The sequence below is a fragment of the Macaca nemestrina genome, chromosome 16 (genome assembly GCF_043159975.1).
Source record: "Macaca nemestrina isolate mMacNem1 chromosome 16, mMacNem.hap1, whole genome shotgun sequence".
Lineage (NCBI taxonomy): Eukaryota > Metazoa > Chordata > Mammalia > Primates > Cercopithecidae > Macaca > Macaca nemestrina.
This window is the reverse complement of record NC_092140.1, coordinates 98,296,802-98,311,019: the sequence shown is the minus strand read 5'-3', so window position 1 is coordinate 98,311,019 and position 14,218 is coordinate 98,296,802. Positions and strand designations below refer to the sequence as shown.

At 49.0% G+C, this 14,218-nt stretch overlaps 1 protein-coding gene across 3 annotated transcripts; it reads right to left on the bottom strand.

Annotated features, from left to right (window-relative positions):
• Nucleotides 1-296: 296 nt before the first annotated feature.
• Nucleotides 297-11,908, bottom strand: LOC105490200 (ureidoimidazoline (2-oxo-4-hydroxy-4-carboxy-5-) decarboxylase). 3 transcript variants are annotated; one of them, XM_011755601.2, is made up of 3 exons: nt 11,362-11,908; nt 2,185-2,244; nt 297-1,032 (listed from the first exon to the last, which is right to left on the bottom strand). In XM_011755601.2, the coding sequence occupies exons 1-3, from the start codon at nt 11,534-11,536 to the stop codon at nt 686-688; spliced, it is 582 nt and encodes a 193-aa protein (XP_011753903.2). In that variant the 5' UTR covers nt 11,537-11,908; the 3' UTR covers nt 297-685. The 3 variants fall into 3 exon arrangements, 2 of the variants coding, with proteins under 2 accessions (XP_011753903.2, XP_011753904.2); XR_011614939.1 differs by having other exon boundaries at nt 966-1,032; nt 1,897-2,244; nt 11,362-11,401; XM_011755602.2 differs by lacking the exon at nt 2,185-2,244.
• Between the last annotated feature and the right edge of the window lie 2,310 nt (nt 11,909-14,218).

Below are 14,218 nucleotides of genomic sequence, written 5' to 3'. Positions count from 1 at the left end.
CGTCCAGCAGGGACGCCCCCTGGCCCCCCGCCTTTTAGGAGCGATGGCTGCAGCTATTCCGTCCGTCCCCACGGGGCGCCTTCCCAACGCCAGCCCTTCGGAGGGCTCTCCCCGGCCCACCGCCTCCCTCCCGCGGCTTCCCCGGCTCCCCACGCCGGACCGAGGCCAGCGTTTGACTTTCCTGGCTCCCAGTCTGCTCCCCTAGTGCCCAAGAGCGAGAACACCGCTTCCGCTCACATGTAAAGGTCGGGTGCAGCAAATGAAGTAGGAAAAGAGAAAACAAACAGACAAACCGCTGTGGCATAAAAGATTCCTTTTCCGTCCGTTTTGCTTTGCAGTTCGGGCTTAGCAGGAGAGGGTTGGGGAGAACTGGATAAACGCTTTGGAATCCACAAAGGCCGGTGGTGTCGGGGGCCGCAAAGGGAGTGAAGAATTGAAGCAGTGAGCTGGATAAATCCGGGGCAAAGCACTAAACAATATGGATATTTCGGCAACGCGTGCGCGTGTGGGTGGGTGGACAAAAGGACTCATTACTCGTATGATTGCCTCAATTCTCCACTTCCTTTGTGCACGTGTATGAACGCTGTTCCAGGCCCGAGTCCGCCTCCCGCCCAGGACGCACAGCTCCGGGCCGTGGCCCCCACGCGTCCGGTTGTGCCTCCCTGGTCCCTGGCCCGCGTGGCAGCTACAGCTTGGCGGGGTCGGCGCGGAGGAGGTCCGCCAGGCGCAGGCTGCAGATCTTCTTCACCTCGCCCAGAGCGGTGCGCAGCTCCTGCGCGGACGGGCAGAGCAGACGGCGCGCCAGCTCACGCGACACCGCCGCCCGGTCGCTGAAGCGCGCGGCCAGCACGAAGGGGAAGCCGAAGCGCGCGCGGTACTGCGCATTGAGCTCCGCCAGCCGGAGCCGCTCGTCCGCGCCCAGGCTCGTCAGGCCCGCGGCGCTCTGTTCCCGCTGCGACTCGGCCGTGAGCGTGCCCCGCCGCAGCTCGCTGCCCGCCAGGTCCGGGTGGCAGCGCAGGATGCCCTCCTGGCCTGCGGAGAAGCACAGACACAGGCGGGAGCGCGTCACCGCGCCCGCCCCGCACCGCGCACTCGAAGGGGCGCGTAGGCCGAGCCCGGCCCCCCTGCCCCGCCCCGCCCCAAAGAAGGCTGCGGGAGGGTGAAGTAGAGTCCCCAGGCAGTGATGTCCTGGCGGCGCAGGGACGTCCTTGGCGCGCCCCTCTAACAAGTCCTGGACCTTGCGCTTCTCGGTCCTCACCACATTCGGTCGGGACCAGGATCCAGGGGCGGGGCGGGAAGTGACACGTTTGTCTTTTGAGACCTTGGGTCAAGAAGAGCGGAGGAGAGAGAGGGCGGCCGCTGAGGCTCGGAATTTACGACTAGGTCGGGAGGGAGCAGAGACGCGATAAGGAGCCTGAGTTTTTCCTATCTTTCAAAGTCCTTTGCTCTCAGGGGGGGCTTTGATGTCTAAAGGGGCCGGACGCAAAGGCCTGAAGACTTCCTGCAAAAGCTCTGGAATGGGTTTCGTTCTGCTCCAAAGGAGAACGGACAGGGGCGGGGTGCATCCATAGGGACAACATCCACGGGGCTCGGCAAATAAAAGCCCTGGATTTTGTGACCCTACGTGTGAGTTCTGGGTTTCTGGAATCAGGCATCCAAAGAGCCTTGCAGATGATTAACTGCAAAGAAACCCACCTCTAGCCAGAGTTCCACAGCCCTTTGAATGAAAGTGGCTTTCCTCTATTTAGGAAATTGCACCCACCCATCCCCCACCGGCCCGGGGCTTATTCCCCTTCTCCGACAGTAGATTCCAGAGGCCCCAGAGAACAGCGTTTACTTGAAGGAAAGCTTTGCATAATCTCCTAGGCCTAAAATTGAAAAACTCTGGCGAGTTACCTGCGATTTTCAGTCCCAGGGATTTCCCGGAGTTAGCGCTGGGCAATCATCTTGCTCAGCGCTCTAAAGTGAAAATCAGAATCCTCGGGGCGAGGCAAGATTCCAGATATGGTGAGCAGGGCGCCACGATTTGTAAAATGCGGGTGACGCCTAACTTGCTGAAAAGTTGTGAGGATTAGAGACAATTTATTCACTTAAAACACATTGCCTAATACCTAGTAAACAGAAGCAGTCATTATTAGTCGTAGTAAACCCAGTGGAACTGGACTGAGGCGCCTCAGGAAGTACCTGTCTCTGGATCCCAGTAAAGCGGTTGTCCGGCTCCGGCGCCGGGAATAGACGTGGGATCTGTTGGAAAAGGCGCGCATGTAAAACACCATTCAATGAATTTTATCTCAAAGGAGCTGAAAATTAAACCCCCTGTAAGGTAGACGTCCTCTTTCTTAAACTTATTGTTTCTGTGTAATAAAAAGATGATTGATACTGCACCATTTAACTCAGGAACTAATTTCTCCCTGAAAGACACGGAGAACCGGGGGTAACATCCCCATGTAAGGGATGATTCAGTGAAGGCTCAAAAAGAACTAGTGACCTGCCTAGGGTCACTCACCGCACTGCACCTGGACCCTCTACTCCCAATCACAGGCGTTTTCAGGGCACGGCTGCCCCTGCAAGGTTAAGGAAAGTTCAAAACGAAAGTCATGTCACCAATAATCCCATCCCTGTAACACCACTGTTTGTGTGTGTGTGTGTGTGTGTGTGTGTGTGTGTGTGTGTGTGTGTGTGTGTGTTTTCAAGACAGTTCTGTCACCCAGGATGGAGTGAAGTGGGGCGATCTCGGCTCACTGCAACCTCTGCCTCCCGGGTTCAAGCGATCCTCCCGACTCGGCCTCCTAAAGTGCTGGAATTACAGGTGTGAGCCGCCGAGCCGGCCTAACAGCACTGTGGTAGAGCCCTTCTCGTGGGTGTCCTGCCCCTCGGGCACTGCAAACAGGGACGGGTCTTTCCCGCTTCCCGCGTCCAGCCCCGTCCGGGTAGTGCGAAAATATGAGAGTTAAATTCCCCACCTGGGGGAGCAGCCCCAGCCCTGGGCCCGGGGTTGGTCGTGCCACGCGTCCACTTGCCCGGCCTGGGGAACCGAGCTCAGCTCCCGCCCGGATCCCCTCCGCGCTCAACCAGGCCCAGGACCGCAACCTGCCTGGGCTGCGGAGGAGGGAACAATGCGAGTCTTGGGCGGCTGGACCTTCCGCGCCTGCTCCTCAAGTGTTCAGAGTTTCAGAGCAGCCGCTAGGTCCCCCGTCCAGTCAGGGGACTTCCATCCTCCCCAAGCTGCAAGGGAGGTGGTCACTGGAGGGAGGCCGGGGGAGGTGGTTGCTGGTGAGAGGCCTGGGCACGGGGTCTGTCCTCTTGCCGCCCCCACCAGGTTCCCCGCGCAGGCCGCGCAGCAGAGGGAGGCGGCGGCGTCCCGCCAACCGTGCGCACGCCTGGACCCCTTCTTGCTCTTGGTGCCCTCGCATCTCGCTTCTCACTGTCTAGAGTTTGTCTCCCGCTTGGAAAGGCCCCCCGGGGTTAATGTTTGCCTAGAACTGAGCATGAGTTTTCCACACTTGCAGCGGCGAGAAGAGAAAAGACACAGATAAACTAACAGAGCAAAGGGCAGAAGAAAAGAGACTAAAAAGGAGAAACTGGAATTTACTCTCTGTCTCTCAGCCGTCTCTCTCTCTCTCTCTCTCTCTCTCTCTCTGTCGTTCAGCTGCGCCTAACAAGAAAAAGGTGTGAGGAATCAGGTAGAGGATGGTAGCTCAGAAGAAACACAGCCTACCTCACCTGGCCAGATATCCCATCTTCATTGCCCCAAACGACTGGACCCTTGAGTAAGTACATCGGGAATGGTGCCTACTGTGCCCACTGCCCTGCAGCAAGGACCCAGTTCCCTGCCAGTGCCAGCATGCTATCCCTAAGCTGTGCCCATGAGCCCCAGTGGGAGACTGGAGACTGGGAGAGTAGGTGCCATCTCCCTGCCTCCAGTCCTCAGTGTCCCCCACCTGGAAGCCCAGGCGCTGGCCAGGCCGGTCAGACAGCCCGTGGTTCACAGGGAATCTAAGTGTTGCCCATTCTTCAGTCTTTCTTGAAATTCTGGGCTTACCTCCTAAGCCATTGGCGTGTCATGTCTATAGATGTAGGTGTGAATGTGTGTTATTTGCTGGGACCACAGGACCTGAAATTTTGCACCTAGAATAATTCCTAGCACAGAGCAGACACTCATTATTCAATGGAGAGGAACAGGGTAAGCAACTGTGGCCATGGAAGCCCAGAATCCCATAACAGTCCAACTGCCTCCTGGTCCACACCCAGTGGTGTCTGGGTATGTTCTTATCCCTGGTACAATGGACAATCTGTTCTTCCTATGGAAGGCCAGCCCCTCCATTTGTGTTCTTGAAGCTGGCTCTCCTTTCTTGTCAAAGACTTTGCTTCTGCAATTTCAAATACCTATTTCTGCATTCCCACACTGCTTACCCTTATCAATGTGCAAACATGCCTTAGAATCACCCATCCCATAAACAATATTAACATTCTCTCTTGATTCCCTGTTTCCCTCTTGTTTCTCCCTATTTCTCTGCTCCTCCTTACAGAAAAGACCTTAAAGGAGTTATCTCCTGGCCTCTCCACTTCCTCACCTCCATTTCCAGGCTCACGCTGTCAAGCTTCGAGCCGCTGTACCAGCTGATCTGTACTCATTAAGGACATCTTGCCTGAGCCCAAAGACCAATGCCTGACCTCTTCTTTCTCAGCCTCTCCAGACCATGTCACCTGGTTGGCCCTCTCTCCTTAAAAAATGACCATAAATGGCTGGGTGCAGTGACTCACACCTGGCATCCCAGCACTTTGGGAGGCCGAGGCAGGTGGATCATGAGGTCAGGAGTTTGAGACCAGCCTGCCCAACATGGTGAAACCTCGTCTCTGCTGCAAATACAAAAATTAGCTGTGTGTAGTTGCATGCGCCTGTAATCCCAGCTACTCAAGGCAGGAAAACTGCTTGAACCCAGGAGGCGGAGGTTACAGTGAGCCGAGATCACGCCACTGCACTCCAACCTGGGTGACAGAGCAAGATTCTGTCTCAAAAAAAATGACTACCACTTACCTTCAGAGACACCCTTTGCCTACTTTCATCTTGCTCTGCCAAAGAGTTCACTAGCACAGAAGTACCACAGGACTCAGTACCCACATCTCGTCCCTTCGCTATTTACACCAATGTACTTGCTAAGTGCCCTCAACCAGTCCTATGGTTTGAAATGTCATCCATTCTTTGATGACAGCCAGATATAGTTTAACTCTCAGTGTTTCACCAAGCTTCTCTGTTTTGATGCAACTGAGCAGTCAGCATTTTCATCTGGATGATTTTTGGGTACCTTAGACTCAGCAAGCTCTTTCCTCCATCCTGTCTTCTCAACTTTAAGTCTTCCTCCACTCAGAAAATGGCACCACAAGCCACCCAGTGGCTCAGACTGAAAACAGGAGTGACCAGTTTTGTTTCTGATCTGCCTTCCGCCATCAAATCCATTTTTTAAAAAATCCTGTTGACTCTAACTGTAAGCCCTATTCTGAGAATCCAGTTGCATCTCTCCATCTCTGCTGCTCCAACCACAGTCCAAGCAACCTCATCTCTTACTCTTACTACTGCAGCGGCCCCTCGACCTGGCCCCCTGCATCTGACATAGCCCCCACATCACCATCCTAAAGCATAAACCCCAGTGACCCACTGCAAATGGAGAAGCAAGTTCCTTATTAGACCTAAGCAGCTTTACATGATCGGGCCCTCTTCCTCACATCCTTCCACTCCTTACTATTTTCCAACTACCTTGATCTTTCTGTGCCCCAAAAATGTCAAGTTCATCCTGGTCTCAGGTTCCTTTGCCTTTTTTTGTTTTTGAGCCCGAGTCTCATCCTGTCACCCAGGCTGGAGTGCAGTGGTGTGATCTCGGTTCACTGCAACCTCCATCTTCCAGGTTCAAGTGATTCTCCTGACTCAGTCTCCAGAGTAGCTAGGATTACAGGTGTGCGCTACCACGCCCAGCTAATTTTGTATTTTTAGTAGAGATTGGGTTTCACCATGTTGGCCAGGCTGGTCTCAAACTCCTGACCTCAAGTGATCCACCTGCCTCATCCTCCCAAAGTGCTGGGATTACAGGCATGAGGCACGGCACCCTTTTACGTTCCTTTTCTAAGATTGGCCTCATCCTAGATTTCATTTACTTATTTCTCATCGTTCGGTCTTAAATTTTAACCTCCTAAGAAAGACCTCCGTTATTACATATTTTCTGCCATATTGCGTATATTTTTTCTGAGAATTTCTAGAACCTGAAATAATGGTATTTTTCATGTTAATTCTGTCTCTCTTCACTAGAATGTAAGCTCATTTAAGGCAAGGACTTGTCTTGGTCACTACTCTATTCCCAGTGCCCACGACAATCCCTGGGGCACAGTGGGCACTCAGTGAGTATTTTTTGACCAACACAGCACTTTTGGTAAGGAGTATTTTTTTTTTGACTGAATAAACAAACATATTTTAATAGCTTGATCTAAAACCTTCATAGCCTGTATTATAAGGAACTTATTAGTATCCAACACCATTCATTCCACAAAAATGTTGTTTAATAAGCATAAAGTAATAAATTGTGGCATTACTATAATTCTGAAAGGCACAGAGATGTACATTTTTTTTTTCTTTTGAGACAGGGTTCTTGCTCTGTCATCCAGGCTGGTGTGCAGTGGTGCAATCATGGCTCACTGTGGCCTCAACCTTCTGGTCTCAAGCGATCCTCCAACCTCAGACTCCCAAAGTGCTGGGATTACAGGTGTGAGTCACCATAGCCAGCGGAAATGCACAGTTAATTAACTCTTATGAAAGTTGTATTGCTCTTTAATTTTATAACACAAATCCGTCCTGAATTTGTTCAGGTTAGTGCATGTGTGTTTCAACTTTCTTCCCTTTACTAGTTGTCAGTTCTCTTTCCTGGAAAACCTTTGCCTCATCTTTAATCTATAGGAACTAAGTGGCTGGAGAAGGTACTTTGCCCAATAGCACTAGAGCTCAATATTAATCCTGGACTGCCACCTACTGGCCAATAATCATCATAGCAGAACCTAAATGGACTCAACCTTAGTCTAGAAACCCAATTTTGTTTTCTGTTAATGGTGGAGGTTTTTCTTCAGTCACCAAAACAAATACATGACTAGGTAGACCACTGTAACTTGAACGTCTCTCTAAGGTACCTTAGTTTTAGGATTCAAAGAATCTATTTCACCCAGTTTGTTTCTTACTATCCAAAGGGTAAAGCTAGACTGTAATAAATCCCATTTTAAGGCTGGGTGTGGTGGCTCACACCTGTAATCCCAGCACTTTGGGAGGCTGAGGTGGGTGGATCACAAGGTCAGGAGATCGAGACCATCCTGGCTAACAAGGTGAAACCCCATCTCTAGTAAAAATACAAAAATTAGCCGGGCCTGGTGGTGTGTGCCTGTAGTCCCAGCTACTAGGGAGGCTGAGGCAGGAGAATCGCTTGAACCCGGGAGGCAGAGGTTGTAGTGAGCTGAGATTGTGCCACTGCACTGAAGCCTGGATGACAGAGCGAGACTCCTTCTCAAAAAAACAAATGAACAAACAAACAAAAAACCCATTTTATTGGATTTTTTTGATAAATAAAAATTATATGTATTTATGGTGTGCAACTTGATGTTTTCCATATATGTATACATTGTGAAATGATGAAGTCAAGCTTTCTAATATATCTATCACCTCACATATTTATCATTTTTTGGTAGTAAGAACATTTAAAATCTACTCTCTTGAAGGTGGGGCAAGGTGGTTCACATCTGTAACCCCAGCACTTTGGGAGGCCAAGGTGGGTAGATCACTTGAGGTCAGGAATTTGAGACCAGCCTGGCCAACATGATGAAACCCTATCTCTACTAAAAATAGAAAAGTTAGCTTGGCATGGTGGCGGGTGCCTGTAATCCCACCTACTAGGGAGGCTAAGGCGGGAGAATCGCTTGAACCCGGGAGGGTGAGGATACAGTGAGCCAAGATGGTGCCACTGCACTCTAGCCTGGGTGACAGAGTGAGACTCTGCCTCAATTTAAAACAAATTTTTTTTAAAGCCTACTCTCTTGGCAATTTCCAAGTATAAAAAGATTATTATTGACTATAGTCACCATGCTGTGAAATAGATCATTTTATTTGATTATTTAAACAATAAAACATGGGGCCTAGAACATCAAGCATTTATGTTAATCAAATACATTAGTGGATAAATGAATGAAAACCCTAAAAACTGTTTCTAGACTTTGTTTCTCATTGTCTGGAAAAAGCCTTCAAAACTTGTTGGGTTGACTCCCAGTTCTGCCACTTTCTTCACAAGCTGTTGGGTTGACCCTCAGGGTTATTAGAATTCCAGTCCTGCCACTTTCTAGTAGTGTGTCCTTGCTCAAGTTACTTAATCTCTGTGTGCCTCAGTCTTCCCATCGGTAAAACTGGGGGCAATAATAATACTATTCCTTATTTTATAGGGACATTAGAGGATTAAATGAGTCAGCAAGTGCAAAGTTTTCGGAAAAGTGCCTGAAACACACCAAGAGTAAAAGTTCAATACATTTTAGCTATTTGTTGTTGTTATTGTCACTATTGATAACATCACTTATCTACTGTCACTGAGATGTTAAGATGAGGAGTTGCCGCCAGACAGCATTGAGGCCCCCAGCTGCCCCAAATAAGTGCAGAACTGAGAGGCAGCCTTCACCACAGGGAGCTCCTCCTCAGAACCGTGTCTACTGCAGACGCCAACAACCGTCCAGGGGGCCCAAACCCCCTCCAGCCATTTTGTCCACTGACCTACCACTAAAGTCACCCAGTTAAAATGTGTGGGGAAGAGGGGAATGCCAGAATCCCCATTTTTCAACATCACCTTGGAAATGTCATGCATTCATTCAGCAAACCTTGATTAAGTCCCAATATCCGGTTCAGTCTGTGATCTGGGATTCTGACACTAGCCAGGAGACAGAGGTTTCATCAAGTCACGGGGGCATCAAAACAAGCCTCGAGAGTGGGGTAGCCCACGTTCAGTGCTGTCCACACACCACTGTGCTCAGGGCCCTGACTGGATTGACCCGTAGCTAGAATCTCTGGCCAGACGGGTTGTGGGGAGTGTTGGTGAGAAATAAGATGAAAATGGAGAAATTTTTATGTTTTTATCAAAGTTCTGGACACAGAGTAATAAAGCCCCCAAAATGTGTGTTAAATAACTAGCCAAACCCAAGAATAATAGATTTAAATTATTCACGCAATCCTAGCTTTCTCTCTTAACACATTCCCTCCTCAGCCTCACCACTCCTTTGGGTATTAAGACAATCAAAGGATTTGTCTCTTTTTTTTTTTTTTCTTGAAAAGAAATTACTTTCCTGGGAGGCTGTCATTTTGCCTCCTCTATTCTATCTTCCCGTCAGACACTGGGAGGGTGGGCTCTGGGGCTGCCTGCTCCTTCCAGCCTGCCCTGCAGGAGTTCAGCTGGGAGGCTGTGGTCCCTTCACTCATCAGGCTGGGGGACTGGGCTGTCCCTGTGAGTCAAGGGTCAGAAGGCTCCAGTGATGGCCCCCAGTGGCAGAGCTGAAGTCCTCAGCTGTGGAGAGGCCCCCAGAAGTGGGTGAGTGTCCACATGGTCCCGACATTCCTGTCCGTTTGATTTTACAACATCCTCTGCTCTTCCTAGATGAGCCTCAAATGAATTAAAAGGAGCTCCTCATTTTGGAGACGTCTTTGGGACAGTCAGAAGCCATCTGGCTGTCAAAGCCCATGCTGATAGGCAGCAGTGTCTGTTGGCTTCCTTTGGGAGAAGAGAGCAGGGGCTCTCCTTCCCCACCCAGACATCCACGGAGGCCTCTCTGCCCCTGGCCACTCCTTTGGCACATTTCAGGTTTCTCCACAGAGCATCCAGGACAGCCCCTGAGGCAGCCTGGTCTCTGTGAAGCTGTGTGTGTCATTTGGAGTCACCCCCTCTTCTCCTTACCCCACACCCAGAAGTGCCTCATTTTCTCTCTCTCTCCACAGAAGAAATCAGTAACTTCTTTCCCTTTCTCCAGAGAGATGCCTTCAGATTCTCCTCCTTCCCTCCATCCCTCGGGGAGGCGCTGATCTGAATGAATTCACTCTCCTCGGCCGTCCAGGCCAAACTGGCCCTTTCTGGTACAAAAGTCAGCCGATTGCCCTTTCCCCTGGGCCCTGGAGATAGTCTGTATCCAGCTGTCCTCTCTGTCACATACAGGACATTCCCAAGCCAGATGGGGTGGCTGAGAGGGTGGGCCCTCAGCCTGGCCTTTAGCCTCTGAATCACTCTGATGTCTTTTGCCAGGTTCCTCCTTGTCACTTCAAAGCTCTAATATTTAACAGCCACTTACCTTAGCCAACGCGTTCTTCCAGTCCATGTCTGACCTAAACCACGCAAGTGCTTTACTCTCACGGACTAGACCTGAGGAAACTTACTGAACCTTCCAAAGGAAAGAGCTCAATAAACACATCAAGTATAAGGAATTATACTAAAATATCTAGAGAGATAGAGAGAGAGAGAGAGATTTTTTTTTTTTTTTTTTTTTTTGAGATGGAGTCTCGCTGTGTTCCCAGGCTGGAGTGCAGTGGCGCCATCTCAGCTCACTGCAAGCTCCGCCTCCCGGGTTCACGCCATTCTCCTGCCTCAGCCTCCCGAGTAGCTGCGACTACAGGCACCCGCCACCACACCCGGCTAATTTTTTGTATTTTAGTAGACGGGATTTCACCGTGTTAACCAGGATGGTCTCCATCTCCTGACCTCGTGATCTGCCCGCCTCAGCCTCCCAAAGTGCTGGGATTACAGGCGTGAACCACTGCGCCTCGCCAATAGATAGATTTTTTAAAACAATTTTTGTGGGTTTTTTTTTTTGTTTTTTTGTTTTGTTTTTTGAGACAGTCTTGCTCTGTTGCCAGGCTGGAGTGCAGTGGCGAAATTTTGGCTTACTGCAACCTCCACTTCCCGGGCTCAAGCGATTCCCCTGCCTCAGCCTCCCAAGTAGCTGGGACTACAGGTGCATGCCACCGAAGCTGGCTAATTTTTTGTATTTTGGTAGAGATGGGGTTTCACCATATTGGCCAGGATGGTCTCCATCTCCTGACCTTGTGATCCATCCACCTTGGCCTCCCAAAGTGCTGGGATTACAGGCGTGAGCCACCATGCCTGGCTAAAAACAATTTTTGCAGTGACAGATCTCATCATGTTGCCTAGACTGGTCTCAAATTCCTGGGCTCAAGTGATCCTCCCATCTCAGCCTCCCAAAATGCTGGGATTACAGGAGTGAGCCACCATGCCTGGCCAATATCTAAAAATATTTTAATAAGCATATTTGAAATTCCTTTGCAGAGAATGTCTGATACTGAAGCCTTACCTGACTGTGGAAGGGCATCAATAAAGGCAAAAAAGTGCTTCTTTAAATCTTCCAAATCAGAGAATGGTCGCTGGGACCAAACAGCAGCTGCAATCAGAGGACATCTTTCAATGACATTCCCAAACACGTCCACAAATTCTCCAAAGTCCATGGAGTTGACCTTCTCAATGTCCATTGCTTGTATTCCACTGGAGACAGCGGGACGTCCAGCTCCCCTCTCGGTGAGTGAGTGACGCTGTCTCTGCTCACTCGGTTATATTTGCTGAACACAAGAGCTTGCTTTTTACGCAACACCACCTTCATGTGTTTTAAATGCCCTTGGGAGAAGCAGATCCAGAATACTTGTGTAATGAACAAGCACAGGCTTAAGGTTCTAATCCAGGGAGCAGAGATCTCTGCACGGTCAACGTTTCCAACCAAACCATTCTCAAAGGCAGCAGGGGCCATATTTCACTCTAAGCATTAGAGCCAGATCTGCTTTTCATGTTGTTAGGCTTTTTTTTTCCTTTTTTTTTTGACGGTGTCTAGCTCTGTCACCCAGGCTGGAGCACAGTGGCGCAATCTCAGCTCACTACAATCTCCACCCCCTGGGTTCAAGCGATTCGCCTGTCTCAGCCTCCTGAGTAGTAGTAGGAGAGGTGAGGGGAGAAGTTTGTCAATGGGTACAAAGTTTCCATTAGACAGTAGGGATAAGCTCTGGTGTTCTGTTGTACAACTATTAACTATAGTTAATAATAACATATTGTATATTCCAAAATGGTGAAAACAGAGGGTTTTAAATGTTCTCACCACAAATAAATAATAAATATTTGAGGCTGGGCGTGTTGGCTCACACCTGTAATCCTAGCACTTTGGGAGGCTGAGGCAAGTGGATCACCTGAGGTCAGGAGTTCGAGACCAGCCTGGCCAACATGGTGAAACCTCGTCTCTACTAAAAGTACAAAAATTAGCTGGGTGTGATGGCACGCACTGTAATCCCAGCTACTCAGGAGACTGAGGCCATGAGAACTGCTTGAACCTGGGAGGTGGAGGTTGCAGTGAACAGAGATCGCGCCACTGCACTCCATCCTGGGCGAAAGAACAAGACTCCATCTCAAATAATAATAATAAATAAATAAATATTTAAGGCGATGGATGTGCTAATTACCCTGACTTCTTCATTCCACAGTGTTTACGTGTATTGAAACATCGCGTTGCACCCCCTAAGTATATATAATTATTATTTGTCAGTTTAAAATAAAACTTTAAAAAAGCAACTGAATATACTGAAGAAATGAATTGAAGCTATCTGCATAGAGGGTTGTTTTCCTTCAAATCAACTGATTGGCTTTTTCTTTCATTCTGCTACTTAAAATCTGCCTTTCCAGGGGCAGGCAGGATGTAGCTGTGAAGTCAGGCCTGGGGCCTGAGGTCAGTGTTTTAAAGTAGCGCGAGGGCGCCAGCTGCTGGCAAGATTACTGCAAAGTCCTGGTGGAAAGGGCTGTCCTCGCACAGCAACAGCCTGTGTAGGAATAGCAAGTTGTATTCCTCCTCGGTGTTAAAAATAGGTAGTTATGTCAGGGACAAAACTTGACCCACACTGAAATAGAATCTGTGGTAAGAATTGGGTCTAATAAAGAGTTTATTTTAATTTCTCCTTAAGAGGTTGTGAAGTGCCATCATTCCACAGAGAATGTTACCTTTTAAATATCAGATTTGACACATACGAAAGAAACGTTCCAAAGCACAGCAACAGCCAGGCACGGTGGCTCACACCTGTAAACCCAGCACTTTTGGAAACCGAGGCAGGTGGATCGCTTGAGCCCTGGAGTTCAAGACCAGCCTAGGCAACACGACAAGACCTCGAAAATTTAGCCAGGTGTGGTGGCACATGCCTATAGTCCCAGCTACTCAGGAGGCTGAGGTGGGAGGATGGCTTGAGCCCCAGAGTTTGAGGCTGCAATGAGCTACGATTGCACCACTGCACTCCAGCCTGTGCAACAGACGGAGACCCTGTCTCAAAAATAAATAAATAATAAAATAAATAAAATCACACCTCCAGCCAAACTGTCAACACAAAACACTACTCACATGTTATTAGTGTGAGAATAGTGTAATTGTACTCTCATATAGTACATCAGCAAAACAAAAAAAAACTTCAGCTCTGTGTTAATACCATACATGAATCCTAAAAGCATAATGTTGATCTACTTTTAAGAATGCAGGATCTCTCACATCTGTAATCCTAGCACTTTGGGAGGCCAAGGTGGGCCGATCACAAGGAAAGGAGTTTGAGACCAGCCTGACCAACATGTGGTGAAACCCCATCTCTACTGGGTTGGGTTTTTAAAGTTTTATTTTAAAGTGACAAATAATAATACAAAAATTAGCCTGGCACGGTGGCAGGTGCCTGTAATCCCAGCTACTTGGGAGGCTGAGGCAGGAGAATCACTTGAACTTGAGGGCTGAGTTTGCAGTGAGCTGAGACTGCGCCACTGCACTCTAGCCTGGGCAACAGAGTGAGACTCTGTCTCAAAAAAAAGGAATGCAGGATCTGGAAGTTCACATAATACCATTTTTATAAAGCTCACAGACAAGAGAATATTCACTTTCAAAGAAATCAAATCCTTTGGTGACTTTCATACTGCACACTGCAATGAGTGTGCTCCATTGGTGATGTCAGGTATAAACGTATTTTTTTGGTAATCAGAGAAGTCATACTAAAAATGTGCACGTGGCTGGGCATGGTGGCTCACACCTGTAATCCAAGCACTTTGGGTGGCCAAGGAGGGTAGATCACTTGAGGTCAAGAGTTCGAGACCAGCCTGGCCAACGTAGCGAAACCCCCATCTCCACTAAAAATATAAAAATTAGCCTG